This window comes from Hylobates moloch, unplaced genomic scaffold (genome assembly GCF_009828535.3).
Source record: "Hylobates moloch isolate HMO894 unplaced genomic scaffold, HMol_V3 SCAFFOLD_14, whole genome shotgun sequence".
Classification (NCBI taxonomy): domain Eukaryota; kingdom Metazoa; phylum Chordata; class Mammalia; order Primates; family Hylobatidae; genus Hylobates; species Hylobates moloch.
In genome coordinates this window covers 61,585,278-61,611,726 of record NW_026652289.1, presented here as the reverse complement: position 1 = coordinate 61,611,726, position 26,449 = coordinate 61,585,278, and the positions used below count along the sequence as shown (strand labels likewise).

General features: G+C 45.9%; 1 protein-coding gene and 1 long non-coding RNA gene across 8 annotated transcripts in view; one reads left to right on the top strand and one right to left on the bottom strand.

The window, feature by feature from the left end:
• Positions 1 to 26,449, top strand: part of SMAD3 (SMAD family member 3) — a 128,449-nt gene that overhangs the window by 71,378 nt on the left and 30,622 nt on the right. The window contains exon 1 of one of the 7 annotated variants that reach the window (XM_032175742.2): positions 1,066 to 1,146. The exons of the other annotated variants lie outside the window; for them this stretch is intronic. Within the exon in view, the coding sequence (XP_032031633.1) occupies positions 1,139 to 1,146 (8 nt within the window). The 5' untranslated portion in view covers positions 1,066 to 1,138. Of the gene's footprint in view, positions 1 to 1,065; positions 1,147 to 26,449 lie in introns of those variants that run through there. 7 annotated transcript variants of the gene reach the window in all.
• Positions 5,777 to 9,961, bottom strand: LOC131381095 (uncharacterized). The gene is made up of 3 exons (XR_009209555.1): positions 9,934 to 9,961; positions 9,066 to 9,156; positions 5,777 to 6,129 (listed from the first exon to the last, which is right to left on the bottom strand). It is a non-coding gene; the product is annotated as an uncharacterized LOC131381095 (long non-coding RNA).

Here is a 26,449-nt window from a genome sequence, read left to right as displayed (position 1 = left end):
TCAGCCCAGTGGGCGGGGCTGGGCATCTCCTGGTGGTCTACCCACCATGCCTGTTCATCAGGCTGGGGTCTGACCTCTTTCTGGTGTCTGGTTCTGATCCAGGCAAGGTGACAGTGCTCAACAGAGGAGTCCTGGTTCCTTCAAGGAAGCTGGGAAGTGTAGGACAGAGCAGGCTGCGTTTGTGGTTTTTACCAAGGCTTGACTTTTGACCACTTCTCTGAAAAAGGACAGGGGCGTTTTTTTTTTGTTTTGTCATTTTTTTTTTTCCCAGTCGATGGTCCTATTTGGTTCACAGATACAAACACTTGAACCACATGATATCAGCACTGCAAGTCGATTTACTACCACAGCCATTTTCTGTGTACCAATATGAAACTGTTCCTTCCTAAGTTCTTCCTTTTCGCTTTTTTAAACCGAAATTATTTTCATTAGGATCACTGCTTTTCCATGTGCATTTTACGACAAAATTTGGTTCTGATTCTGTTGGCTTGCTTGCTGTTAGTACGCATGTTAGCTTCTGCCATTCTTTCCACCATGTCCTGGGTAAAATTTTGCATATCTGAGTTGTTGGATTCTTTCATCAGTTTTTGGTTAGTGACTTTCATGGTCTGCAGTTTTAGCTGCTTTCAGTTTTATTTTGTGTTGAAGTTTTTTCTATGAGGTTTGATTTTTCCAGGGTCAGTTTTTAAATGTTGCAAGGAGTGTGCTTTTTCAGTTTGCTTATTATTTTCAACAAATGTTTTTGGTGGGAAATTTTACCTTTGTTGATCACCAGCTTTGTTTGGGGTGCATCATTTCTCTCAAGCTGAATTTTCTCTGGTAATCTGGCCAGAAGGTCCATAGGGTCAGAATGGCAGGTCAAAATGTCTTGCTGCTTTCTTGAAGAGTTTGAAACAAGCTTGCAAAGTACTGTCCTCCCTTCGGATTTCTCCTGTCTGGGTGTTGCCAGGGCTCTCCTGTTAGCGACAGGGAAAATAGGAGGTACTAGAATTCGGACTTCTAGGAAGGGTTGTATTGTCCTTATCATCAGAATCCCTCCCTCCTGTCCGTGTGACCTCCCAACTTCACAGACACGTCTTGCCTGCACCCTAGGCAAACGTGGAAAGGCGCAGCTCTGGTACACTGGAAAGCACGGTGGATGGGGAGGTAGGAGCCCCGTGCCGGGACATGTCTTTTCTCCTTCTTGAACTCGTCTCCCCACCCATCCACAGGGTTGCTGGCCAGAGATCTGTCAGAGTTCTTCCGGGCTTCTCTTTCTCTGGGTGGGGATGTGGACTCTTAGGATGTCAGGAAGCAACTGTAGGAAACCCCCTGTGTGGGTGAAGCAGAGGCGTCGACGCGCCCAGGGCCCTCTGCCTGGTTCTGGGCCCTGGGACCCTGCTCCCCACCCCTGAACCGCTGCCCCCCGCCCCCGGCCCCAGGATGGAGCTTGCTTGCCATCACAGTGGATCTGCGGAAGAGGGTTCCAGAGTGCGGGGAGAGCGTGCTGGGGAGGGGAGCTATTTGTTCCTTTCCAATCATCGCTGTACTGAGCGGTTCCCTGGGACAGTTGAACCCAGGGGAACTGAATTCATCTGTGTAAGTAAACATCCATCTCCCCTTAAAGGGAAAGCCCCTGCTCAGCCTCTCTGGGCGGCTGGAATGCTGCTCTGTGGGTCTGGGCATTTGTTCCTTCTTTCTTTCTTCCTTTGATTTCTTGCTGTCTCCTTCAATTAGGCCTGTGACTGTTTTCACATGGCTATTTGTGTATACAAGCCATGCCAGGCATCATAATTTGTGTTTGTCCAGATCAGTAAGAGCAGCTTTAACCAAAAAGTCCAGCTGAGAATTTATAAATACCCCTCACCCCCTCCCCTCCCTGGAAGATGTGAAAACGCCATCCCATTAACCCTCCAAAGCAGTTGGTTGACTTCATCAGGGAAGATGTGAAATATAATTTCTCTGAATGTGCTTTCTCTTTACCCTTTTAGTGGAATTTGATCAGTGTTTAAGCAACTGTAGCCGATTCCCAGCCCACTTCAAAGCAAAAGCCCTTCACTGTGCCCATTTGCAAAATTACCTTTGAGAGACTGAAGTGTCGGAAATGCATTTAGACACAGATTGTGCCTTATATTAGCTCTCCGTTGCCCCATAAAATGGGCTTGGGCGTATCTGAGGCAGCTACCAAAGGAAACTTAAAAACAGATTCTGGCGGCAGCGATTCTTGTGTTCTGTGCTCACTGTGGAAAAGAAGGGGGCTAGAGATTTAAGTTTACGTGGATCTTGAGGATTTTAAGAACCAGATTTCTTCTCTTTGCTCGCATTAGGGGAAAAAAAATAAACCTCAGATGCCCCGTGATATCTCGTTACGTCAGGTTTTCCTATGAAATGTCAAGACGGCAATACTTGGTTTCCTGGCTTGCTTTTCCCCCCTGTGTCTGCTCTTGCCAGAATTTTTATTAGGGGGAGGGGAGCATTCTCTACCCCTCCTCCCTCAATGAAATCATTTCTTCCCTAGCCTTTAACCCTTTAAAGTTTGGGAAGGGAATACTTTGATTTTAGGGTTAAATAGAAAACTTCCCTAGTGACCGTGGCTGGAATTAAGGTTTTCTTAAGGCTGTAGCAGTCCTGGTGGGTCCTGGGCTGGCTGGGTGCTAGGGTTTGGTATGGAAAGCAGCTTGCATCACCTGCTTTTCGTGCCCATGCCTTCCTCAAGCACCCCCTCCAAAGCCAGGTATGATTCCAGCTATGTTAAAAGGCCCTGGGAAATGTTAACTGATTAAAAATGTTGGGTAACTAGAATTATTATTATTTTCACCCTGACCAACTTCAGTCAGATTGGCGTATCTGCTGTCACCAGGTATGGCACAGGCATGGGTGGAAGCTTGGAAAGTGAATGTGTTTAGGCCAGGTGTGGTGGTTCATGCCTGTAATCCCAGCACTTTGGGAGGCCGAGGTGGGTGGATCACTTGAGGTCAGGAGTTCGAGAATGCTTGACAAACATAATGAAACCCCTTCTCTATTAAAAAAAAAATACAGAATTAGCCAGGTGTGGTGGCACATGCCTGTAATCCCAGCTACTTGGGAGGCTGAGGCAGGAGAGTCACTTGAATCTGGGAGGCAGAGGTTGCAGTAAGCCGAGATGGCACCATTGCACTCTAGCCTGGGCAACAAGAGTGAAACTCTGTCTCAAAAAGAAAGAAAAGTAAATGTGTTTGCTGGAAGCTGTGCTTGATTAAGTGAATGTGTTTGATCCGAGAGGGCAGGGGATTCTTGAAGAGACATTAAGTACAGATTGATGAGTGTCTTGTCTCACTGCAAAAACCTCCTTTCTCTCTTCCTTCCTAGTCACCACTGAAAATGGAGTGGTGATAGCTTAGTTCTCACTTTGGTTTCAGGCAAGAGAAATGGTACCCAGGAGGTAGAGTTAAGTAGAGACTCCTTTAACTCTCTTCTTTTTTCTCACTTCTCTTTATTCCACCATTCTCTCTTTACATCTGCCTACCTTAGCAGCATGCTGCAGAATAAACTCTGCTAGAAGGAAGTTTGAAATCTCCAGGCTAAGAAACTATGCAGAGAGCAAATGACCTTCTGAGGGCTCTGGGTACAGAATCCTTGGTATGACAGGTGGGTCTAGAGCCGGCAGAGACTCAAGGCAGCCTGATGGGACAGTGAGAGTGAAAGGGAATGCTCTTAATAATGACACCAGGTCAGCACATGTGAACCCAACTGTCCTGAACAAATGGGGGTTTGTGGTTGCGCTACAAAGCCCAGGCTCCAGTCTCTTCGAGTTCTGTTTTGATTTGGAAGGAGTGACGCCTTCCCCTTTGGAAGCTTAGGCTAGGGCTGCAAGCTGAGGTGTTCACAGGACAGACAGAGTGTGGGAAATGGGGCCTGGTATAAGGAAATGGAGCAGAACTCGGGGTGCTTTCATAGTCTAAAGGGGGCATTGGCAAGTCGGCATCAGACAGTAGCAACTTGTTGCCAGATCTTCTGAGTTTTTTCAAGAGAAGCCAAAAATCAAGATTTACATACAAAATCTCCCAGTTTGTAAAAGTTGGCAACCATTTAAAAATTTTAAAAACGCTCTGCAGGCCAAGCACAACATCTGTGGGTAGTGGGCAGCTGCCTGTTTTTGACCTCCAGCCCAGACCGATTAATTGATGGCTGTCTTCTGGGTCTCCCAATTCCGGCAACGGGAAGTTTCTTAAGGAAGTTGCCTGGGCTGACCACAAGTGAGGTGGGGAAGTGGAAAGGGAGCTTGACTTGGCTTCAATTGATCATTTGCACAATAAATACTTATTGAGCACCTGTAATGTTCAAAGTACTATCTGTGTTGTGCCATGTTTCCTAGTCTACATTTTGGGATGAGCTGTGTCTTCCTCATGCAGGTGGACTCTTTATGCCCTGCACAGGGATGGTTCCATGCTTCTCCCTGAGATTGTGGCCAAGATGGATGCAGTGGGAGGAACTTCAGTGGGGGAATGTTGGGGAAAGACCTGGATCTGATTCTCAGACCCTGCAAAGTTCATTGTATTTCAGCTTAACCCAGCGGTACTCCCCAGGATGAGACAGTCTTCAGCTGAGGAAAGCCCTGGGGATTTGGAAGCTAGAGCAGAGAGAGCCCAGCCAGGGACCCTTGTCCAGCAGTCCCTGAAGGCTGTACCAGGACCAGGAGGCAAAAATCACAGAAGAACAGACTCCATTCAGCTCCATACATGGCAGAACTTTCTAACAGAGCTCTGTACCTTGTGGTTGTTGGACTAGATGATCTGTAAGCTGTTTTTCGTTACCCGGAAAGTCCGATACCTTGAGGCCGCCCCCTTGCACACCCATTAGACTCCTGAGTCTTAAACCCGCTCTGGTTCATGGCTTACCTCCAGCAGCTGAACTTGGGGTTGAGTGCCCCAGAAAAGCCCATATAAACTCTAAGTTGAGGCCAACTCAGTTTGCCTGGGGATGAGGTGGGGGTGGTATGGGAGAATAAAGGCTTCTCTAATGCTGTGAGGTGTCATTCGTGTTTTCCATTCTCCTGCTCTCCGAATTTTAAATTAGGGTCAATCATACAAACCTCACAGGCTTGTTCAGTCAACAAAGGCACAGAGAGCTTAAGTCACTTGCTCAAGGCCACGTAGCTAGGCTATGAGGAGCTGGGGCCTGGCCCAGCTCATCTGTCATCCACCGCTCTTTTACCCCCTTTCCTAAACTGTTAGATTTTAATTTCCTTTTGGTATATTCATTCTTTTGTGTGTCTCCTCCCCACACCCCCCCGCCATTGTTTCTAGAACTGTCAGTGTTCAAATGTTTAATAGCTAGGTTTTTTTTTTCCCCTGTACACTTGGCCAGAAGTAGGAATTCATCACCATCTGTGAACGTTTACTGTGCCTCCATGGTTTGCGTGGAATTGTACTAGAAACACTCGACCCCGGGGCTTTGTTGGCAATAAACTAGGTCTTTCTGCAGAACTTTTGAGGACAAATCACCAACGGGTTGGAAAGCATTTCCTTCAGGAATGGTGAAACTCTATTTTTCACCTTGTTAATGCTGCTCCCACCTTTGTTTCTCCCCTAGTGTCAGTCTTAAGTGTGTTAAGTGCTTTTTTCTGCTCAGTGTCCTAGATAAGGGGTTTCTAAATGATGTGCCCTGATCTGTACCCCACCCCCAATTCTCAGGCTTCTGAATAGACAGAGAATGGACATCTGGTTTGTTTTGGAATGACAGGCTAGACTAGAGGCATCCAGAGGCCTGGTAACGGCAGAGGCTGCTGGCATCTTAAGACATTCAAAAACTACTGTGCTAAATAACAGTGGAGCTATAGTGATCTCAACATTTCAAGGAGAAAAGAGCTTGTGAAATAGGCTTGTGATGTTTGTGATAAGGGCCCTGTGGGGCATCTGGTGGGCACCCCATGTAGAGCTGGAACACAGGGACATGATCCCGTGTGCAGGAGACAACTCCAGCCTCTGCATACCCATCGACTCACTCCTGGGTTGGAACATCCTCCTCATTTTCTCTGGCATGTCCTTTTGCTCAATGAATCATTCCCGGCCAGGCCAGACGTCCTTGCTGGAGAGCCAGCTCTCTGTGCACCAGCCCTGTGATTCTCTAATGCCAGCTTGAAATTTGGTGACCCACCTTGGGATGCTTTGCCTGTCAAGGCTTTTCACTGATGAATAGTTGTTATGAGCATGTCAGCCAGAATGGTACTTTTCAAGTCATTCAGTAATAGATCTTTATGATTTTTTTTCGCACAAAGAACTAAATAGCTAAGACACTATTGTGGCAGATATGACATAAGTACCTTTTCAGTGAAATCTTTAGTGTACTTATTTGTCACACTGTATTAGAACATATTAAGGCAGCTCATTAATGTTTCTGTATTTAGAGTTTGTCATACAATGAGCAAAGGCAGACACCTTTGACACAGTCTATTGGAGCAAAATATGTCTAGGCTTTTGCTTGCTTTTTTCGTTTTCAAATCCACATTTCCATCAGAATTTTAGAGTTGTTTGTTTGGAGGCAGAGTCTCACCCTGTAGCCCAGGCTGGAGTACAATCGCCTGATCTCAGCTCACTGGAACCTCCACCTCCCAGGTTCAAGTGATTCTCATGCCTCAGCCTCCCAAGTAGCTGGGACTACAGGCATGCACCACCACGCTTGACTCATTTTTGTCTTTTTAGTAGAGACGGTTTTCACCATGTTGACCAGGCTGGTCTCAGACTCCTGGCCTCAAGTGATCCGCCCACCTCGACCTCCCAAAGTGGTGGGATTACAGGTGTGAGCCACTGTGCCCAGCCTTGGGAGTGTTCTTTGTTTTTGTTTTTGAGATGGAGTCTCGCACTGTTGTCCCGGCTGGAGTGCATAGTGTGATCTTGGCTCACTGCAACCTCCACCTCCTGGGTTCACACGATTCTCCTGCCTCAGCCTCCTGAGTAGCTGGGAGTACAGCCCTCCTCGGCCTCCCAGAGTGCTGGGATTACAGGTATGAGCCACTGCACCCGGCCTTTTTTTTTTTTTTCTTTAATGTTTGTATTGAGGTATAATTGATACGCAATAAAAGGCACATATTTAATGTGTACAATTTGATGAGTTTGATATTTGTATATGCCCATGAAACCATCACCACAGTCAAGATAATGAACATGTCCATCACTCCTCTAAAACTTTCCTCCTGCCTCTTTGCAATTTCACCATCCTGTTTGCCTGCGGGCCCCCATCCCTAGGCATCCACTGATCTGCTTTCTGTTATTATACATAAGTTTGCATTTCCTAAAATTTTATATAAATGGAATCATACTATATGTATGACTTTTGTCTGATTTTTTTTTTTTTTACACAGCATAATTATTTTCAGATTCATCCATCTTTTTGCGTGTTTTAGTAGTGACTTTATGGTTGGGTGATATTTGTTTGTGTGGATATAAAGGGAGGTCTATTGATCTTCAGGGATTATTTATTTTCATTTTAAAAGTTTCTCCTGAAGTAGTATTTTCTTTTTGAACATGTGCTTTGAAAGAAATTTTTTTAGAATTCATTTGGCCCTAAAATCCACGTAATTAATGAGTTAAATCAGTAAATATAATATTTAGCATCTACCATGTTTGCTATGTGCCAGGCTTGATGGTGCTTGTAGGGCACAGAAGAGGTTCCTGTCCTAGCCAGTGGTTGATGTGTTCAGGAGGGCCTATCAGTAGTTCACTAGTGCACCATATCCTGCATGTGATAGAGGTGCTGTGTTCTTAGACACAAAGACAGCTGTTATGCTGTCTTTGCAAAAATGTTGAGGTCTTGCTTTCCACAGGCTTGTGGCCTGATGCACGTTTCCAGTTTTGCACAATGTCACAGCAGATATGCCTTCCACACCCTTGGTCTTTCACAGCCAGGCATGGGGCTGGAATCTCAGAGCTGCGGTTGCTGTGGTTCTCTGATTCCTGCTCAGAGGATTGCGTGATGGGGGCTGGAGTGCAGGCAGGAAGTTAGCCTCGTGGATTCCCTCATCCTCACAAAGCCAGGCACACAGGGAGGGAGTGGGGGTAGGGGGTTGCCACGGGAATTTCTTCCCCAGCCAGAGAGCCAGAGTGGAGTGTGTTGCTGGGGAGTTGGAAATGTACCCTCTTTTCCATGTCCATTGTTCAGTCACGTTCTCCTGAAAGAAGTCTTCTTACTGTGTGTAAGAAAAATCAGTAAGCCCCTGATAAATAGTCAAAGACTGTCAGAAAAAGGACCTTGGAAATATCTGGTCCAGCCTGCCCATTTTATAGGTGAGGAAGCTGAGGCTCAGCAAGCAGGAGTGACTCAGGAATAAGCACTCATAGCATAGCCGGGACTTGGGAAACCCAGGCACTGCTTTAGACCTTCATTTTCACAGTCCGCGAAGGGGGCAGTTTCAAGAAGGCTTGGCAAAATTTGATAGGCCTGGGAAAGAGATTGTTAATCTCTCATCCTGTGCTCAAGGATGCTGTGCCATTTAAAAAAAACAAAAACAAAAAACAGAAAAGACAAAATAATTCTCCCAGATGATGTTTCTAGAATGTTCTGACATCTTACAGTCTCCTGACCTTGCACAAGCTTGTTCCAGGAATAACGTTAAAATTCAGGAGTGCATGTTCGGCAACATCACTGGGCAGGATTTTCTGGTTCGTGAATGAAAGGTGATGGGTGACACCGTATGTCAGTGTGGCACTTCTCGGTTTATGAAGGGCCTTCATGTGCAATCTCTACAGGAACCACTTCTCACATGGCCCCTTTATACCAGTGAGGAAATCGGCCCCCGGAGATGAGGCACTTGGCCTGAGGTGGCCCAGGTGGTAAGGAGAGGAGCCAGCTTTCCAATGCAAGTCCCAATTTCCAGTCTTCTGTTGTTTCCACCGTGTCCCCCTGCAAGGCGGCTGGGGCGCGCAGAACAACAGCTTGACACAGTGGGAAGAAGCTGGGCTTTCATGTTTAGAGTTCAGAGTTCAGCTCTGCTCCCCTGCCTGCTGGGTGACCTTGTGGAATACTCTTAACCTCTCTGTGCTTCATTGTCATCTTTTGGAAGATGAGGCCCTGTCCTACAGGATTAAAGTACTTAAATATAGAGTGCTTACCATAAAACTTGCTTCTAGGAAGCAACTGGTCAGTGTTAACTCCTCAGTGAGGGTGAAATAGACGTGGGAATACTAGTTGTGAAAAGAGAGCCTATGAAGCAAAACTGAAGACACATTTACATATACCAAGGGGTGCCCAGCCCTGTTCTTCCTGCACATAGAATCTTAAATGTTTCCTAGATTGAGCCATTAATCTTTGATTTTTTGCAAAGGAAGTTAAGACAGAGGTACTCACCAAGTGCCTTGCACATAGTAGGCCTGTAGTAAATACAGACTGGATGATCAACTGTTCTTTGGAGTAGCAGAGAGTATGCCTACACATCATTTGAATAAAATGTGACAGCCTGCCAGAGACCAGACTTTGAAGGTTATGGGCCCAGGGCACGTAGCCAGAGCAGCTGTCAGTGGAGGTGCGGCCTAGAGCGGGTAGTCTGGAGGCTGGAGGGGGCTGTTCCATGGCACCAGGGTTGAGTGGGAGTCAGTGCAGACTTAGGAGAGGGGATGTGTGTTTGGGGGTGGGGAGTGGGGAGGGACTTCTCTCGGACACTTAGGTGGAATCTCAGGTCATACAGAGACATTGTTTCTGTGTTTTATATTTTCCTTTGAGAACATCTCCATTTAAGTAGCTGATGCTCTGAGCGGGGAGAGAAGAATGAGCCTTTTCCTTCTGTTAGAGCCTGTAGCCGCCTCTTCAGGTTCAGACTTTTTAAGGTGTATGGGGACAAAGTTGGGTCAGTGTTTGTAGAAGAAAGGCTCTTTCTCCATTTCTCCCTCCTGCCTAATCCAAGGAGCAGCGAACACCAGGGAAACTCGGAAGTAGCGGGGGTGATTTGGGAGCTAGATGGGGCCTGACATATGAAGCTGCTACCTGGTTACAGCCAGGCAGAGTTGGAAGGGTGTCCTTTGGCGGGGTGAGAAGAGAGCAGCCTCCAGAGATTCCCCTGCACCCCGCCAGGCCCTGCCAGGGGCTCCTCCCACCGTTCTTTGCTCCTTGCACAGAGCCTGTTTGAGAATTCAGTGATTCACTTCCCGTCGTCAACTCTTGTTTAACGTTCCCCTCCATTGTTACCAAACAATCCAGGCCCCAGTGATGAGTGGTGTTCTGAGAGTGGAGGAGGGAAGAGAGAGAGAGAGAGAGAGAGAGAGCCAGAACTGTTTACAGAGCCCGGGAGATGGGCCCAGGCTTGACAGCCGGGCCGACTTGAAAGACAGGCTACAGTGTGGAGTGTGGCCCCAACAGCTGGGTGTGTGCAGGGTAGGAAATGCCAGGCACAGCCGCTCCTCCACAGAAACCACTCTGTTCTTTCTGCTCTTGATGGAAGCTCCTGCCGTTTATTGTGGTGTTAGCTTCTTTGTTCAGTTACGCCGACAGCTGAGTTTTCTATTTGGGGCCATAGTTTTGGGGTCATGATTCCTGGAGTAGAAAAAAAAACAACCTAGGAGCTCACTCAGAAGGATCCCTGGGTAAATGCCATCCCTTCCTGGGCCCCAGTTTCCTCACGTGTTTGGGGGGAAAAGAAGGTGGTGGTGAAATGCCCCCCACCAGCTCCAAAGTCCTGTGGTTCTGAGGCTGGAATATTCTGCAAAAGGACATTTGCACACCACCCTCCCCACCCCCGCCCCAGTATCGTGTCCAGGTCCAATTCTACCAGCCACAGATGTGAGCATGTCTGGAACCTGTCTACCTGTCTCATTCATTCCATGACCTCTAATTTTTGAGGTCAGTAATTCTGCAGCCTCCCTCACCTTTCTGGTTTAAAGCAACCTCCTCTCTCAGGAAGTCGTTTGAAATCAATTTAATTCCTTTATATCCCACATGACAGCTATGACTGCCACTGTTTAGTTGATGTTGGCGTCGGGTTTGGGGCTTACTTGGCTTTTGTGTTTGCTTCTAACCTGCAGAAAGAGTCAAGGTTCTGAAGTTTTCTCTCTCATCCTTTCTGTTCGTTGCTCCATGTACAGTAGGGAAGAGGAATTTTTGTTGGTAGTCCACATTTTTGATTACTTATTTGCTCTGCTGCTATATTATGATTCAGGTTTTCTCCAAGGCCCTAGGTGCCTAAAAGCATTGAAGGAATGAGAAGTATAGACACAGAACACCTTTAAGCCACTTCCCCCTGCAAATTAGCGTATTTCATAGGTATTTGGAATGCTAGAAAGTACTAGAAGGTGAGGAGACACTAGAGATCCGTTGAGCCCATCATTTTTTAAATGAGATAATCCATACCTAAGAGGACTCCTCCATGAGTCGGTAGCACAGCCAGAGGGAGGACCACACACACCCCTGTCATCTAGTGAGCGGCCAGGGCTCCAGTCCATCCCTAGTGTGGGGCATATATCTGTGTGCTTTCTCCTCTATTAAATCCAATACTGATAAAAATCTCCAGTTAACAAATATTTGTTGAGCAAGTTTATTGCAAATCGCTCTACTTAATGTCTGCCTACAACCTTAGCCACAGATGACTCTCTCTCCCTGGTATGGCAAGTGGGCAGAGCTTCCTCATTCAAAAACATTTTAGCTTCCTGCACTTCCCCGCTGGTTGCTTTCGCCTAACTGGCACCTGTGGCTGTCATTCCCCTGCTGTTTTTAATTGCACCTCTCAAGACCAGCTGATTGCTTAAAGAACACTTCTGGTATTGGGCCCATGGCGGTAATGTGTGTCTGTGGATCCCTTTGCTATGAGGCTTGACTTCTTGATCGGGTTCACAAGGCTGGTGGGCAGCCTGAGATCTTTGCTTATTTCGTACGTCTTCTGAAAGGTGCTATGAAGCTTACCAGTTGCTATGCACACTATCAGTTAATAATGCCATTACCATTACTATTTTCTGAGTAAATGTGACCTGCAAGCCCCTTGCTCCATCCAGGATGCAGGCAAAGTTAAGCTAGGTTTCCTTTCCCTCAAGGAGCTCCTGGCACAGTTGGGAAGGGAAGTCAGAAACACACAGAAGTCACTTCATCATACTAGGCTTTTGGTGCTAGATGATGATGAATTTGAAGAGTGCGGGACAGTGGGGACAGTGGACTGTAAGAGTTCAAGGAGGGGAGGATGGAGAGAGATCATTCTTAGCAGAAAGCCACAGAGTGGGTTACTGTTTGAGCTGGAAGATAATTGGACCTCCGAGGGCTCTGTCCCCACCTGCACCTCAGCTCACTATGCTGGGTGGCCAAGAGTGCAGGAGCCCCACATTGAGATACTGTGGCTGCAACATTTTACCTCCACTGCTTGGGCCTGTTCAGCATTTTGAGTTTCTATGCCTGTAAATCAGGCCTGTCTAGGAAGTGGGGGTGAGGTGGTGGGTGGGCAGGTGCTCTGAATCTCAGCTGGGACTGGGTGGGCTGATAACGGGGAGAGTTGTAAGTATCTAGGACCCAGCGGGAGGGCACCTCACCTGGAAGCCTTTGCTTGTTCCTGATTGTAGCTGTTTTAGGGATGCAGCTTTCACACAAGGGCCACTTAGTTGATGAGGCCGGCTTAATCGAGGAGGGCTATTGCCACTCTGGCATTGTAAGTGTGGGCCTAGCTTCTCTGAAGTCCTCCCTTCTTGCTTGTGTGGAATTCCTGTTTTCCTGCCCATAGGGGTTCTTTGCTGTCTTAGGTGAATTGCCCCCAATGAACCAGAACCTTTTATTTTTAGGTACAATAGGAGGTCTGTACCCTTAGACAGAAAGGAATGCTAATTGGCCACTTAACTGTCCTCAGGGTACAGATGCCAGAATATACAGGGCACCCATTCTTTGTTACCATTTGGGATGGAAACTGCTTATATAAGCTTGTAAAGCTTTGGTTCAGAAAGCAAGAGAATGTGTATGGAACGTTAGCAATTGCTGTCATGCAAATGCTGCATTTTTTGCACATAAAGGTACCTCTTTAACTCCGTGGTCCTTAAACTAACTTTTTCAAGAAACATGGTCATTTCCCACCTTTCCTTTACTTCCAGCTCCCCATTCATACCCAGCAGTGGCTAACTGAAAGGTTTGCAAATCCTGAAGACTTTGGGGGCTTCTTTTAAAAGGAAGGGACTGAGTTGTAAATGTCATAAGACTGAGATGGGGAATGTTCCTTTCCCAACCATACTGTGTGACATTTGCTAGGAATTGTTGTAAAATCACTGGAGTGAGCGCTTGTCCTGAGGCACTGCCTCTCCGCGTGAATGTCACTGAGTCGCCTGGTTGACCCGTTGCATGTTATGCAGCACTTGTGACATTGTTTTATCTCTCTGGCCGGTGACTCATAATTAAGGAAGTCAAAACTGTGCAATTAACACAAAACCTCCTCATTTGCCCTCTTCACCTCTCCCCAACCCCCGCCCCCAGTCAGGAATGCCCGCCTGACATTTTCTGTAAGTCTTTGGAAACTTTAAGATTTGTTTTGATAGAACAAGGCCGCCAGTTATCATCGCCTGGTTCCCCTTGTTTTACCCCAAAAGTCTGTGAGAATCTTTTCCAGGAAAAAAAGAAAGAAAGAAAGAAAGTAAATCCCACCCCCAAGCGTGCAGTCTGCCCACGGGAAGTGATTCATGGTGCTCCGATTCAGGCAGACCTGACTGCAGGAGGCGGGAGGCTGGGAACCAGGTCTGGGAAAAGAGGGCAGAGAGAGGATACCCAGACCTAATGGCTTCTGCTCGGTGGAAGAAAGTGAAAAACAGAATGACTAAGAGTCCTGTAATAAGAATTGTTTGTTTTGTGAAGTTGAACTAATAGTGAGGTTTGCAGGCAGATAAGACTTGAGAAATTGCAGTTGTCAAGGGAGGGGACTTTTCCATGTCCTGCTTTTTTTTTTTTTAAGAGAGCAAAGCTATTTCTCAGTCTTCTTCTTCTTTTTTTTTTTTTTTGAGATGGAGTCTTGCTCTGTCGCCCAGGCTAGAGTGCAGTGGCACAATCTCGGGTCACTGCAACCTCCACCTCCCAGGTCAAGTGATTCTCTTGCCTCAGCCTCCCCAGTAGCTGGGATTACAGGTGCCCACCACCATGCCTGGCTAATTTTTTTGTATTTTTGGTAGAGACGGGGTTTCACCATGTTGGCCAGGTTAGTCTTGGAACTCCTAACCTCAGGTGATCTACCCACCTTGGCTTCCCAAAGTGCTGGGATTACAGGCCTGAGCCACCACGCCAGGCCTTATATCTCAGTCTTAAGACATTCATATATTAGTGGAAGGCCCAGATCTGTGTTTCAGTTCCACCTTGCCACCTCTAAGCCTGTTTTCTTTTCTTTGGGGAAGAGGGTCTAAGATGAAACCATTATCTCAGAGTCTCCAATAGCTGTTTCTCCCCATTTATTTATTTATTTATTTAATTAATTAATTTATTTATTTAATTTATTTGAGATGGAGTCTCTCTCTATTGCCCAGGCTGGAGTGCAGTGGCGCAATCTCGGCTCACTGCAACCTCCACCTCCTGGGTTCAAGCGATTCTCCTGCCTCAGCCTCCTGAGAAGCTGGGACTACAGGCGTGCGCCACCATGCCCGGCTAATTTTTGTTATTTGTAGTAGAGACAGGGTTTCACTATGTTGGCCAGGCTGGTCTTGAACTCCTGACCTTGTGATCCACCCGCCTCAGCCTCACAAAGTGCTGGGATTACAGGCATGAGCCATTGTGCCCAGCCCATTTTCTCTTTTTACCTTTCCCTCCAAAGTTAGAGTTTTTGAAAAATATTTGATTTTTTTAATTGACAAATAATTGTCCATATTCATGGGATACATAGTGATGTTTTGATACATATTAATGTCATTATGGTGATCACATCAGGTTAATTAGCATCTCCATCGTGTCAAGCATTTATCATTTCTTTGTGCTGGAAGCATTCAATATCCTCCTTCTATTTGAAACTATGTAATATATGAATGTTACTATGTATGTTACTATATAAGCATTCAATATCCTCCTATTTGAAACTATGTAATATATGATTATACATAGTAACAATCATATATTACATAATTGTAAACTATGTAATAATGTTATTGTAATATATGATTGCTAGATATTTGAAACTATATAATACATTATTGTTAAGTATAATCATCCTACAGTGGTATAGGACACTAGAACTGATTTTTCCTCTTTAGCTGTAATTTTGAGACCTTTAACAAATTTCTCCCCATCCCTCTATTCCCTCTACCCTTTTCAGCCTCTAGTATCTTCTATTCTGTTTTTACAAAGTTAGAGTTTTGGGGCTGATAAATGTTTTTACCTAAATACTCATTTTTGTTTCCACCAAATGGAGCATCATGTTGTCATAGAATGAAGGAATCCTTTCTGTCCTATGGGCATTTTATTTTCTTCTCCCTCAAACTGACAATGCAAATTAATTCGATTACCCAAAGTAGTTTGGAAACAGAGAGACTCTAAGTGTTGGCTACATGAACAGGCCGGCTGCCGAGCGAGAGGCCCAGATCACCCAGAATGAGAAGATGGGTCTAAACACAGCTGGCTTTGTGACTGACTCCATTTCAAGCTTCCTGTATTGTTGGAGGTCAGCCTTGGGGGTGAGGGATTTTAATGAAGGCTGAGGTGAAGTCCGCTGTTGCCTTAAGCCCATCAGAACGTTGCCAAGGGCTGCGAGTATGCTGAATGGGTCCATGAGTGATCTCTTAAAAAAACGTAAACCATTGTCAGGCCTATTTTCAGCAGAGTGAAATGGCCACCCAGAAGATTCTGTGAAGCCTGGCAATTTTTCCCTTTCTTCAGTAGTCACAGACCAATCCGGATCTTTGTAGCATCTTTTATTTGTGACTTGAAAGTTCTATGATCCTGCCGACACTCAAGAAAAAGCAATCCCCATCAACTTGGTGCTTGGAGAACAAAGTTTGTGAAGACCAAAGCTATTAAATAGAAAAGCCCTAAACACTCTCCTCCTCCTTCTCCTTCAATATTTAACCGTCTTGTTTGCATGGGGGAAGGGAGGGGCTCTCACCAGAGCCAGAAGAGAATCTGTGCTGATTTAAACCCAGTGTGCTTTGTACTCATAGAGAACTGAGTTTGGAGTGGAACATCTAGGTTCAAGCCCAGGCACTGTTCCTTGCTGGGTGACTTTGGGCAAGTCGCTCAGCATCAAAAATTTTTCATCTGTAAAATGGGAGTGATGAGATACTCAGCCTGCAGGATACCTTTATCCAATGAGTTACTGAGTGAGAAGTGCTGGGTAAACGCTTGCTCTGAGGTGTAAATTGCTTCTGTTTGGCCAGGCGCAGTGGCTCACGCCTGTAATCCAAGCACTTTGGGAGGCTGGGGCAGGTGGATCACCTGAGGACAGGCGTTTGAGACCAGCCTGGCCAATATGGTGGAACCCTATCTCTACTAAAAATGCAAAAATTAGCCAGGTGTGGTGGCGCATGCCTGTAATCCCAGCTACGCAGGAGGCTGAGGCAGGAGAATCACCTGAACTGGAGGTTGCAGTGAGCCAAGATCACGCCACTGTACTCCAGCCTAGGCAACAAGAGCGAAACTCCGTCTTGGGGGGGGGGGCGGGTTGGCGGTGGGAATTCCTTCTGTTTTCCTGTATCTTGTTCATCTCAGAGCATTTCCTTAGCCTAGGGGGATCTCAAGGGGAGGGAAGAGAGTAGATTTGCCCCCCAGGGGACATTTGGCAATGTTTAGAGGTGTTTTTTTTCAGTTGTCACAGCTGCAGGTGGGCGTGCTAGCGGCATCCAGTGTGAGGAAGCCAGACAGGCTGTTAAGCATTCTATACATGTCTCTACACAGGACGGCCCCCCAGCCCCCAACAAAGATTAGCCCAAAACATCAGTAGTGCCAACCTTGGGAAACTCTGGGCCTCGCCAAATCCATAGCCTGGTGTTGAAAAGTTCTCAGTGTCTGCGTGCTTTAGAGATAATTATCATCAAGCTGAACTTTCTCCAGTAACCAACCTTCTTTTCCAGAAAGTACACATTCTGTGCCCACCCATGGCCCTTGGGAGGTGGGATGGCCCAAGGTCTAGGCGATCTTTGTGTGTTTCCAGTGGAGTCCAGCCCTCCCAAGGATAAGGCAAGGTGTTTCCTGGCTTCCTCCTCCAAGGGTCTGCCCAGGAGCCTCCTGCAACCTCTGTGGCTCCTGCCCAGGCTGCACCATCTGCCTGGGGCACTTGTCATGGACCTGAGCCGGCTATTCTGGAGAACTAGCAGAGAGAAAGAGAGGACTAAATATAATGGGGAGAAGTGAAGAAGAGGCCAGCTGCTGGTCTGGAGGATGGCATACGGGGCTGCAGCCTGGCATTTTATTTGGTTTCCCCCTAGACTGGCAGCATTCATGCCCAAAGCACTAGATATTGTCCATTTATAAGTTCAGATGAAAATTGAGTTGTTCTTGGTGGCAATTTTTAGTGACTGGTATCAAGGGTTGTGAAATCCTGTTTTCAGCTCTTCATGGCCAATCTAAACTGGAACATTCAAAAACATGCTTAGCACACTTACAGAACTTGTTGAGAACACTCAGGAAACTGAGCTAGAGGCAGAGCACATGGTCACTGTGGTAGAACTTGCAGTGAGACCTCAATTATCTAGAACCTGGCCAACCACATACTTGATTGACCTCACTAGATTTCTTTGTGGCACCAAATGAAAAGAACAGGCTAATGTTGGAAATGAAGTTTAAATAAACAACAACAGTTTTAAAAATCTTTGAAAATGCCGGGATGTAGTATATTCAGTGTACATCCCGAGTTCCCTTTGTTTGTAACTCTTTGATTCCAAGCTTTAGAAAATTACAATTATAGGCTAATTTTTTTTTACTACCACTAATCGTAATATAATCAAATTATATGTCTTTCAAGCAGAGTCAACAACTGCTCAGTCTCTTTTTTAAAAAAAATAAAAAACACTTGTCATCTTAAAGACCTTCAGGCAACTTAAGATTCAATACAACAAAGAAAAAATTGTCTTGCTGTTCTTAACCTACCAAAGCAGGAAAGTAGACGCACATGTGTTTTACAAACATCATTGGAAGAAGGTTGGCAATACCAGCTTGGTTGCAAGGAAAGAGGCAATCGTGAGGCCTCCTTCTCACACTCCAGTAATTTGCTGAGATCTTGAACAAGGATCTTAATGCATCAGAGTCTGTTTCCTCAACCCCAAAATGAAGGGATTGGACCAGATGCCCTCAAGGTTCCTCAAGGGTCAGCTGTCACAGTTCTCCAAAGTGAGTTTTCAGGCAGACATAGAGTTAGCCAGTGTCGCCTCACCAGGACATTTTGTTTTCTGAACATTGGGCCTCTGTGGTTTGTCACATACACCCAGGGAACTGGGCCCATAACTCCCTGAAGAACTTCTGCCCAGAACAAAGGATGCTTTGGATTTGACTGTGTATACCAAAGGGAATAAGTGAACCCCCAAATCAAACATCCCTCTTGGCAGACGGTGTTTTCAGGGCTTTCTTATTTGTTCCTTTATTAAGCAGTTATCCTGGGACGGTCCATTGCATGGAAGAAATAAAGGCATGTTCTAATACTTGTGTATTAAAGAGCAGCAGAAAGAGAGCTCTCAAGGTGAGCTTATAGTTCAAAGGCCAAATGGAACTGATGCAAGGAGACTTTCAAGCCACGAGCAGATTTTTTTTCTGCCTTCCCAGAAGGTCTGATGGAGTGAGCACTTCACCCAAACTTGAAGTCACTCAGGTCTTGCTTTTATTTTGAACCAGAAAAAAAGAAAAAACCCATGTAGAATGCAAAATTTAAGTACAGTATAAAGATTTTAGGGCCGGGCACGGTGGCTCATGCCTGTAATCCCAGCACTTTGGGAGGCTGAGGTGGGTTGATCACAGGTCAGGAGTTCAAGACCAGACTGGCCAACATGGTGAAACCCCATCTCTACTAAAAATACAAAAATTTAGCCAGGTGTGGTGGCGCACGCCTATAATCCCAGCTACTCAGGAGGCTGAGGGAGGAGAATCGCTTGAACCCTGGGGGCAGAGGTTGCAGTGAGCCAAGATTGTGCCATTGCACTCTAGCTTGGGTGACAAGAGTGAAACTCCATCTCAAAAAAAAAAAAAAAAATTTTAATTGCAGGTGAGTGAACATGGGGATAGTAGGGTAGCTTGACTGCTGTCAAAGGGAAAGAGATGGGGAGGATATGAAACTATGAGGGCAGATGGGCATATTTGCTACAGCATGTATGTTCTGGGAACATGTGTGTATGTACCAGTGTGGGTTCAGGACATTCACTGGCAACCCCAAGATCTAAAACAGCTCCTTTTTGTCCATTAAACATAGCAGATGGGAAATGTAAAGATATAGAATAAATTGAGGCGAAATGTATGCCAGAGGTTTGGTTTTTGAGTTATTAATATGCTACTTGGGGCTACTTTGAAAAAATGAATATTAGATGAGTATTTGGGGGTAAGTTCACATTTTATGCAAATTGACTCCAAGGCCTCTAGGTAGGTTGTCCTTCTGAAATGATTAAGTCTTATCCAGCTTCAAGATCTGGGCATAGGGGTATGCCCCATTTAGAATTAGGGAAAAGAATCTGAGTCACGCAGCCTGGCTTCACTTTATATTAACTCTGGGAAAAGTTAGGAAAGTTGGGTAACCTCTCAGGTGCTCTGTTTCTCAATCCATCTGTGGAGATAATGATACTTACAAGTTAATTGGGAAAACTGGTGGTGGAGTCAGTGCATCAGTCAGCTAGTGTTGCGTAACAAAGCACTCTAAAAATCCAGCAGCTTAAATCCATTGTTTATGCTCACTCATGCTTCTGTGGCTTACCTGGGCTTGGTTCCTTGCCACAGATTTGGCTTAGGTCGGCTCCACATTTCATTTCTGGGCCCAGCCTATGGGGCAGTAGCTGCCTGGGGGTGGGCGAGTGGGAGAGGGAGGTCCCATGATGATGGCAAAGGTACAAGAGGACAGGTAGAGACATACAATGGCAGTCTGTCCCTTCTGCCCACATTCCACTGGCCAATGCAAGTCAATAGTCTACCCCAAAGTCACGGGACAAGAAAATACATGCCACTCATAGTAGGAGGAGTGGCAGAGCCACAGAGCAAAAAGTGTGGCTGCGGAGAGGGGTGACTAATTCACTCTGTCACAGTCATCAAGTGGCCAACACAGTACCTGGCACATAGCAGCAGTCATTTCCACCTCTGTTGTTACTATTACTACTCAATGGGCAAGTTGAAAAAGAAAGTTTGTCTGAAAGTGACTAGAAAGTTCAGTATTAAGAGCATGTGTGTGTATTAAATAAAATAGGTTTCAACTGAAATATGATAATGTTAACAAATTTACTCTTTGTTCACTTCTATGGCCCAGTTAACTGGCACAGTGCTTGGGATATGGTAGGTGTTCAATAACTATGCAGTGATTGATGAATGGTCACTTTTAGTAATGGTGATGCAGCATGGGATGACAGAAAAAGCGTTGTTCATCCTACCTGCCCCTATCTCCCATGTATCAGCCCTGGTCTGGGTTTGAATTCTGGCTCTGCCATTTGCAAGTTATATAACCTTGGGCAAGCCTCCTGAGTTCTCTGAGCTGGGCAAGGGTCCTGGGGGTGTTGCCGTTTCTGCATGCTCACATAGCTGTCGTGTGCCTGGCACGTAGTTCATGTTGAAGAGATCTTGGCATGTTTCTGGAACGTATGTGCTGTGCTCCTCACCTTCTCCCCAGCCTCTGTGTTATCCCACAAATGGCTGTGAGTGGCTGACCGGTGGAAGTGCAGACGTGAGTAGCACTTGGCATGAGGTGGGCCCCAGCCCCACCCTCTGTCCTTGGGGTGCACTCTGGCAGGCTTCACCTTCACCATCAGCGTTGGGCTCTGGCATGGCCACGTCCTTGGCTGTGGCTCTCACCACCATTTTGGGACACTTTACGGGTCCCACTTGAAGCCAATGGGAGGAAACCTAATTTCCTGCCACAGGAAATTGTTCTGCTAGGGAAGAATATATTTAAGGATTAAAACCTTCTGTCAGAGGAACTTGAGGGAGTTGCTAGAGAACGACCTTTGGGGGTCTCTCATCAGGAAGCCAGTGGGTGTGGGAGAGATCTCAGTCATAGATGGGGAGGAGGCCCAATGGCAGGTTCCTGAGACTGTCCTCCTAATGCCAGCAGCTGGTCTTGGGCTGGGAGGAAGGGCTGGGCCAGGGAGAAGAGTGGGTCATAAATAGACCATTTTCTGCACCCAAGCATATTTATGGTAACATCAGCTCAGAATTAAGACTTATTTATTGGATTTACTTAATGGGCCCAGTGCCCTATAAGGCTTGGGACACATCAGCTATATTAAATCCAGAAGCTGAAACTCCCAATTCACTCTTATTATTTTGGTAAGGATTGCTATATATTTTTGAGTGGGGCAGAGGGAGAAAGAAAGAACAATGCCAGGGCTCTGGGCAGCCCAGACTCCGAACCAAGAGGAGTTGTTGCTGATGCGTAAAAAGTGAATGACATGTCTTACCTGTCGTGAGTTTGGGAATTGCATGGCCCAGAGAAGCAGGGGCATGGTCCAGATGACTTTTAGGAAGTAATGCCAAGCCAGACTGGTGGTCGTGTGCTCACGAGCTGGAGAGTGAAAGGTGCCTGTCTTCTTGCTATCAGAACCCAGCCTGGCAGCCAGGAGTGCTGGCCACTTGGCATGGCCCTGATACAGACTGCTGTGTGATCCTGCGACATGCACTTTGCCTCTCCAAGGTATGGGTGTACAGTGAGGTGGTACCATTGTAAGATGTGCCTTATTATCCACACAGCGTTGTGGTGAGAATGATCTGAGATAAGGAACACAGAAGCCTTGTGAAAATTCAAAGCACCAGACAGACATGAGGACTCACTGTGACCCTGCTGACTGTGCACCCAGATGGCCGAAGCAGGGAAAGAGATGTGTTGTTGAGGACCTACCGTGTTCCTTACTTTGCCAGGCACTATCATAGTAAAGAGGCAGTAATAGTTACATGACAATACTGACAATAGATTCCTGCCACTTTCTGGAATATCTTTCTGCGTAGTGTCTGTTCAAATCATATATCTCTTTTTTAAAAAATTGGATTGTTAATATTGAGTGTTCTTACTAATATTTCATTTTAAAATTTTTTTAATCCCTCTGGGGGAAAAGAATTTTTTTTTCTTAAGACAGGTTCTCACTCTGTTACCCAGACTGGAGTGCTATGGTGCAGTCACAGCTCACTGCAGCCTCAACCTCCTGGGTTCAAGAAATCCTCCCATCTCAGCCTCCCGAGTAGCTGGGACTATAGGCATGGGTCACCACACCCAGCTAATTTTTCTATTTTTTGTAGAGATGGGGTTTCACCATGTTGGCCAGGCTGGTCTCGAATTCCTGGGATCAAGTGATCCACCTGCCTTGGCTTCTCAAAATGCTGGGATTACAAGTGTGAGCCACCACATCCAGCCAGTGTTTCAGATGAAAAGTATTAAGACCAAGACACTAAGTGATTTTTTTCACCTTTGTACAGTTAGCAAGTACTGAACCGTTATTTAAACTCAGGCTTATTAAGTCCATTGCCTTTTTTTGGAATGGTGGTATAATTTATAAATAATGAGCCTTGCATATTTAAAGTGTGCAGTATGACAAATGATGGTATATGTATATACCTATAAAACCACCATAGCAGTAAGAGAATAAACATAACCTTTACCCCCAAAAAAGTTTCCAAGTGCACCTTGGTAATTGCTCCCTCCAATCCCTACTCCCTCCCTGTAACTCCCTCTGTCCTCAGGCAATGACTTATCTCTGCTTTCTGTCACTAGATTAAGATTAGTGTGCCTTTTACTTTAGTTTAAATTACCTTATAATTTTACACCAACAGAATCATGCCTGGCTTCTCTCACGCAGTATCATTAATTTAGATTCATTCATAGTGTTGCATGTATCAGTAGTTCATCCTTTTTTATTACTGGGTTGTATTTCTTTGTGTGGATATGTTATAGCTCATTCATCTGTTAATACACGTGGAATAGTTTTCAATTTGGGGCCATTATATTCATGCACAAGTCTTTGGACATAGGCTTTTATTTCTCTTGGGTAAATACTTTGAAGTGGAATGGTGGATCATATGGTAGGCTTATGGTTTTTTAGCTTCTTAAGAAACTTCCAAATGTTTGAGGGATGAATATCCCAATTACCCAGATTTGATCATTACACATTGTATGCTTGTATCAAAATATCGCAAGTACCCTATAAATATGTATAGCTACTGTGTATCCCCCAAAATAAGATATTTTAGAAAGGAACTTCCAAGCTGTTTTCCAAAATAGTTGTACCATTTTACATTTGCTGCAGCAGTGGAAGGGAGTTCCAGTTGCTCCACATCCTTGCCAACGCATGGCATGATCAGGCTTTTAAATTTTAGCCATTCTAATAAGTATGTAGTCCTATCTCATTGTGGTTTTAATTTGTGCTTCTCTAATGACCAACGTTGTCAGGCATCTTTTCATATGCTTGTTGTCTTCATATCTTTCTGGGTAGTGTCTATTGAAATCATGTATCTCTTTTTTAAAAGATTGAATTGTTGGCTGGGTGCAGTGGCTCACGCCTGTAATCCCAGCACTTTGGGAGGCTGAGGCAGGTGGATCACAAGGTCAGGAGTTCGAGACCATCCTGGTTAACACAGTGAAACCCTGTCTCTACTAAAAATACAAAAAATTAGCTGGGCGCGGTGCCGTGTGCCTGTAGTCCCAGCTACTCGGGAGGCTGAGGCAGGAGGCGGAGCTTGCAGTAAGCCAAGATCACACCACTGCACTCCAGCCTGGGCGACAGAGCGAGATTCCATCTCAAAAAAAAAAAAAAGAAAAAAAGATTGAATTGTTAATATTGAGTTTTCAGAGTTCTAGAAACAGGTCTATTATCAGATATACGCGTTGCAAATATTTTCTGTTAGTTAGTGCTTGCCTTTTTGTTCGTTTAACGTGTCTTTCAAAGACCAGAAGCTTAAATCTTTATGCGGTCTGATTTCTTTTTTTTTATGAAGTGCTTTTTGGTGTAGTATCTGAGAAATCATTGTCTATCCCAAAAAGTCACAAAGATTTTCTCCTGTTTTCTTCTAGAAGTTTTAGAGTTTTAAGTTTCACTTCAGTTTGTTTTTGTATAGGGTACAATGTGTAGTTTGAAGATTATCTTTTTTACATATCCAGTTGTTACATCACCATTTGTCGAAGACTGTCCTTGCTCCACTAAATTGTCTTTGGACCTTTGTTGAATCCAGTTGTCCATATATATGTAACTATTTCTGGACTCTGTTGGGTTCCATTGATCCGTTTGTCAGTCCTTGTGCCATTACCATACTGCCTTGATTACTGTAGCTCCCTTGCTTTTAAAAGTTTAATTAATATCCAAGTGATTCATGTATGATTAATACTACTTTCAAGGCAAGAGGGCCACCCACTTCTATCACCTAGATGGAGCTTACCTCCACAGCCCCATTCTCCCCCGCTGCTGCCCTGAGCTTTTCTCCAAGGCCTTCTCTTGCAGAAGAGGCTATGTTGTCCAGCTGGCCGTTTTTTGGGACTTTTGTCAAACACTGAAGAGCAAATGTGGCCACTTCCCTAATCTGTGGGCACCCAGTGGCTTTGCAGGAGAAGGAGAACAGCTGAATAATTCTCTGTTCCCGCTCACCACTTCCCACTCTCCCTTTTACTCCTGTTCAACCCCCAGCTCACCCTACTTATCCAGGGCTGGGTTTGGGGAGTATCTCCTGTGATATAGAATAATAATGCTAATTTGTGGGTGTTTATGAAGCACTTTCAAATGGAAACCAAGCTTCATGAGGTCGGGGGGCAGAATACCCCATTTTATAGATGAGACAACTGAGTGTCCTAGGAAGCTCATGAGCTGCCCAGTGTCTCCCAGCTAGGAGAGTAGAACCCTCCTTGACCCCAGGTCTTATGACTCCACATCCGCCAGTCCTTCTTTTATACCTCAGGGACGAGTCCCAGGCTGTCTTCTAGATCTGCCTGGTAATTACTGTTTTTCAGCTGTAGGGCTTCCTTGTTCTGGGGCCCCACGGGAGGAAGGTAATTACATCCTTCAAGATGCCCTTAGTCAGCAGCTCCGGGTCAGTTCCTGTGACCAAGCCCAGCTATGACCTTTGTTTGTCCTTTCCCCTTCCCAGGCCAGTGGCTTGGAGAGTGTGATTGGATCCCTCTGTTTCTCTCTTCTGTTGGTGCTGTTGGTGGCATCTGGCCAGCCCCTCCTTCACAGAGTGCCCATGAATTCTCCACCCGCCTCGGCCTCCCAAAGTGGTTTTGGTGATTATTTGATTAATGTCAGTCTTGCCCAGTGGAGTGGAGGGTCCATGCAGACAGGGACCACTTTGCTGGCCTTTTCTCATGGTGAAGTCTCTTTCCTTACCACTGTATCCTTAGTGCCACACATAATAGGTGCTCATTAAATATGTGTTAAGTAAGGTACTCCATTTTAGTGGCACCTCCTCACCTGTCTAATACCAGACACTATCTGAAGTTTTACGTCCCTCCAGAAGCCTTCTGCCTCCCAGCCTTGCCCATAGCTGACGATGCTTTTGCCGCCCCAAGCTCCCCAGTCGTCCTTTCCTGTAAGCCACCCAGACTCTCGTCATGCAGATCACCTGGGGATTTCACAAAGGGAAAGATGCTGATTTAGTAGGTTGGGGTAGACGCTGAGAATGTACATTTTTAACAAACTTCCCTGAACCTCTGCTGCTGGTCAGGGACCACACACTGGCCTGGCTTGAGAGGTAAGGGCACCGGGTCATAGCTGCTTGGCCAAATCACCATAGGAGACATGGTTCACACAGGGTCACGGCACTGGCCAATTGTAGGTAGGCACAGTAGTGTGTGCCTGCAGTCCCAGCTACTTGGGAGGCTGAGCTGGGAGGATCACTTGAGCCCGGGAGGTGGAGGTTGCCGTGAGCTGAGATCACGCCACTGCACTCCAGCCTGAGTGACAGAGCAAGACCCTGTATCAAAGGTAAAAAAAAAAAAAAAAAAAAAAAATCCCTTTAATTTCCCTCTTTCCCTCTCTGCTCACCACAAAAAACTAAAAAAGAGAGAAAGGAGGGGCCGGGCACGGTGGTTCACGCCTGGAAATCCCAGCACTTTGGGAGGCTGAGGTGGGCGGATCACAAGGTTAGGAGATTGAGACCATCCTGGCTAACACAGTGAAACCACGTCTCTACTAAAAATACAAAAACAAAATTAGCTGGGCATAGCGGCAGGTGCCTGTAGTCCCAGCTACTCGGGAGGCCGAGGCAGGAGAATGGCATGAACCCGGGAGGCGGAGCTTGCAGTGAGCCGAGATGGCGCCACTACACTCCAGCCTGGGTGACAGAGCGAGACTCCGTCTCAAAAAAAAAAAAAAAAAGGAGGAAAGGCAAGTTTTCTTTTTTCCCCCTGACTTTCTAATGTGCAAGGGAAGACTTGAGTGAATGAGGGGAGGCAGCCTGTGTACTTCGTCACTCTTCTTTGGAT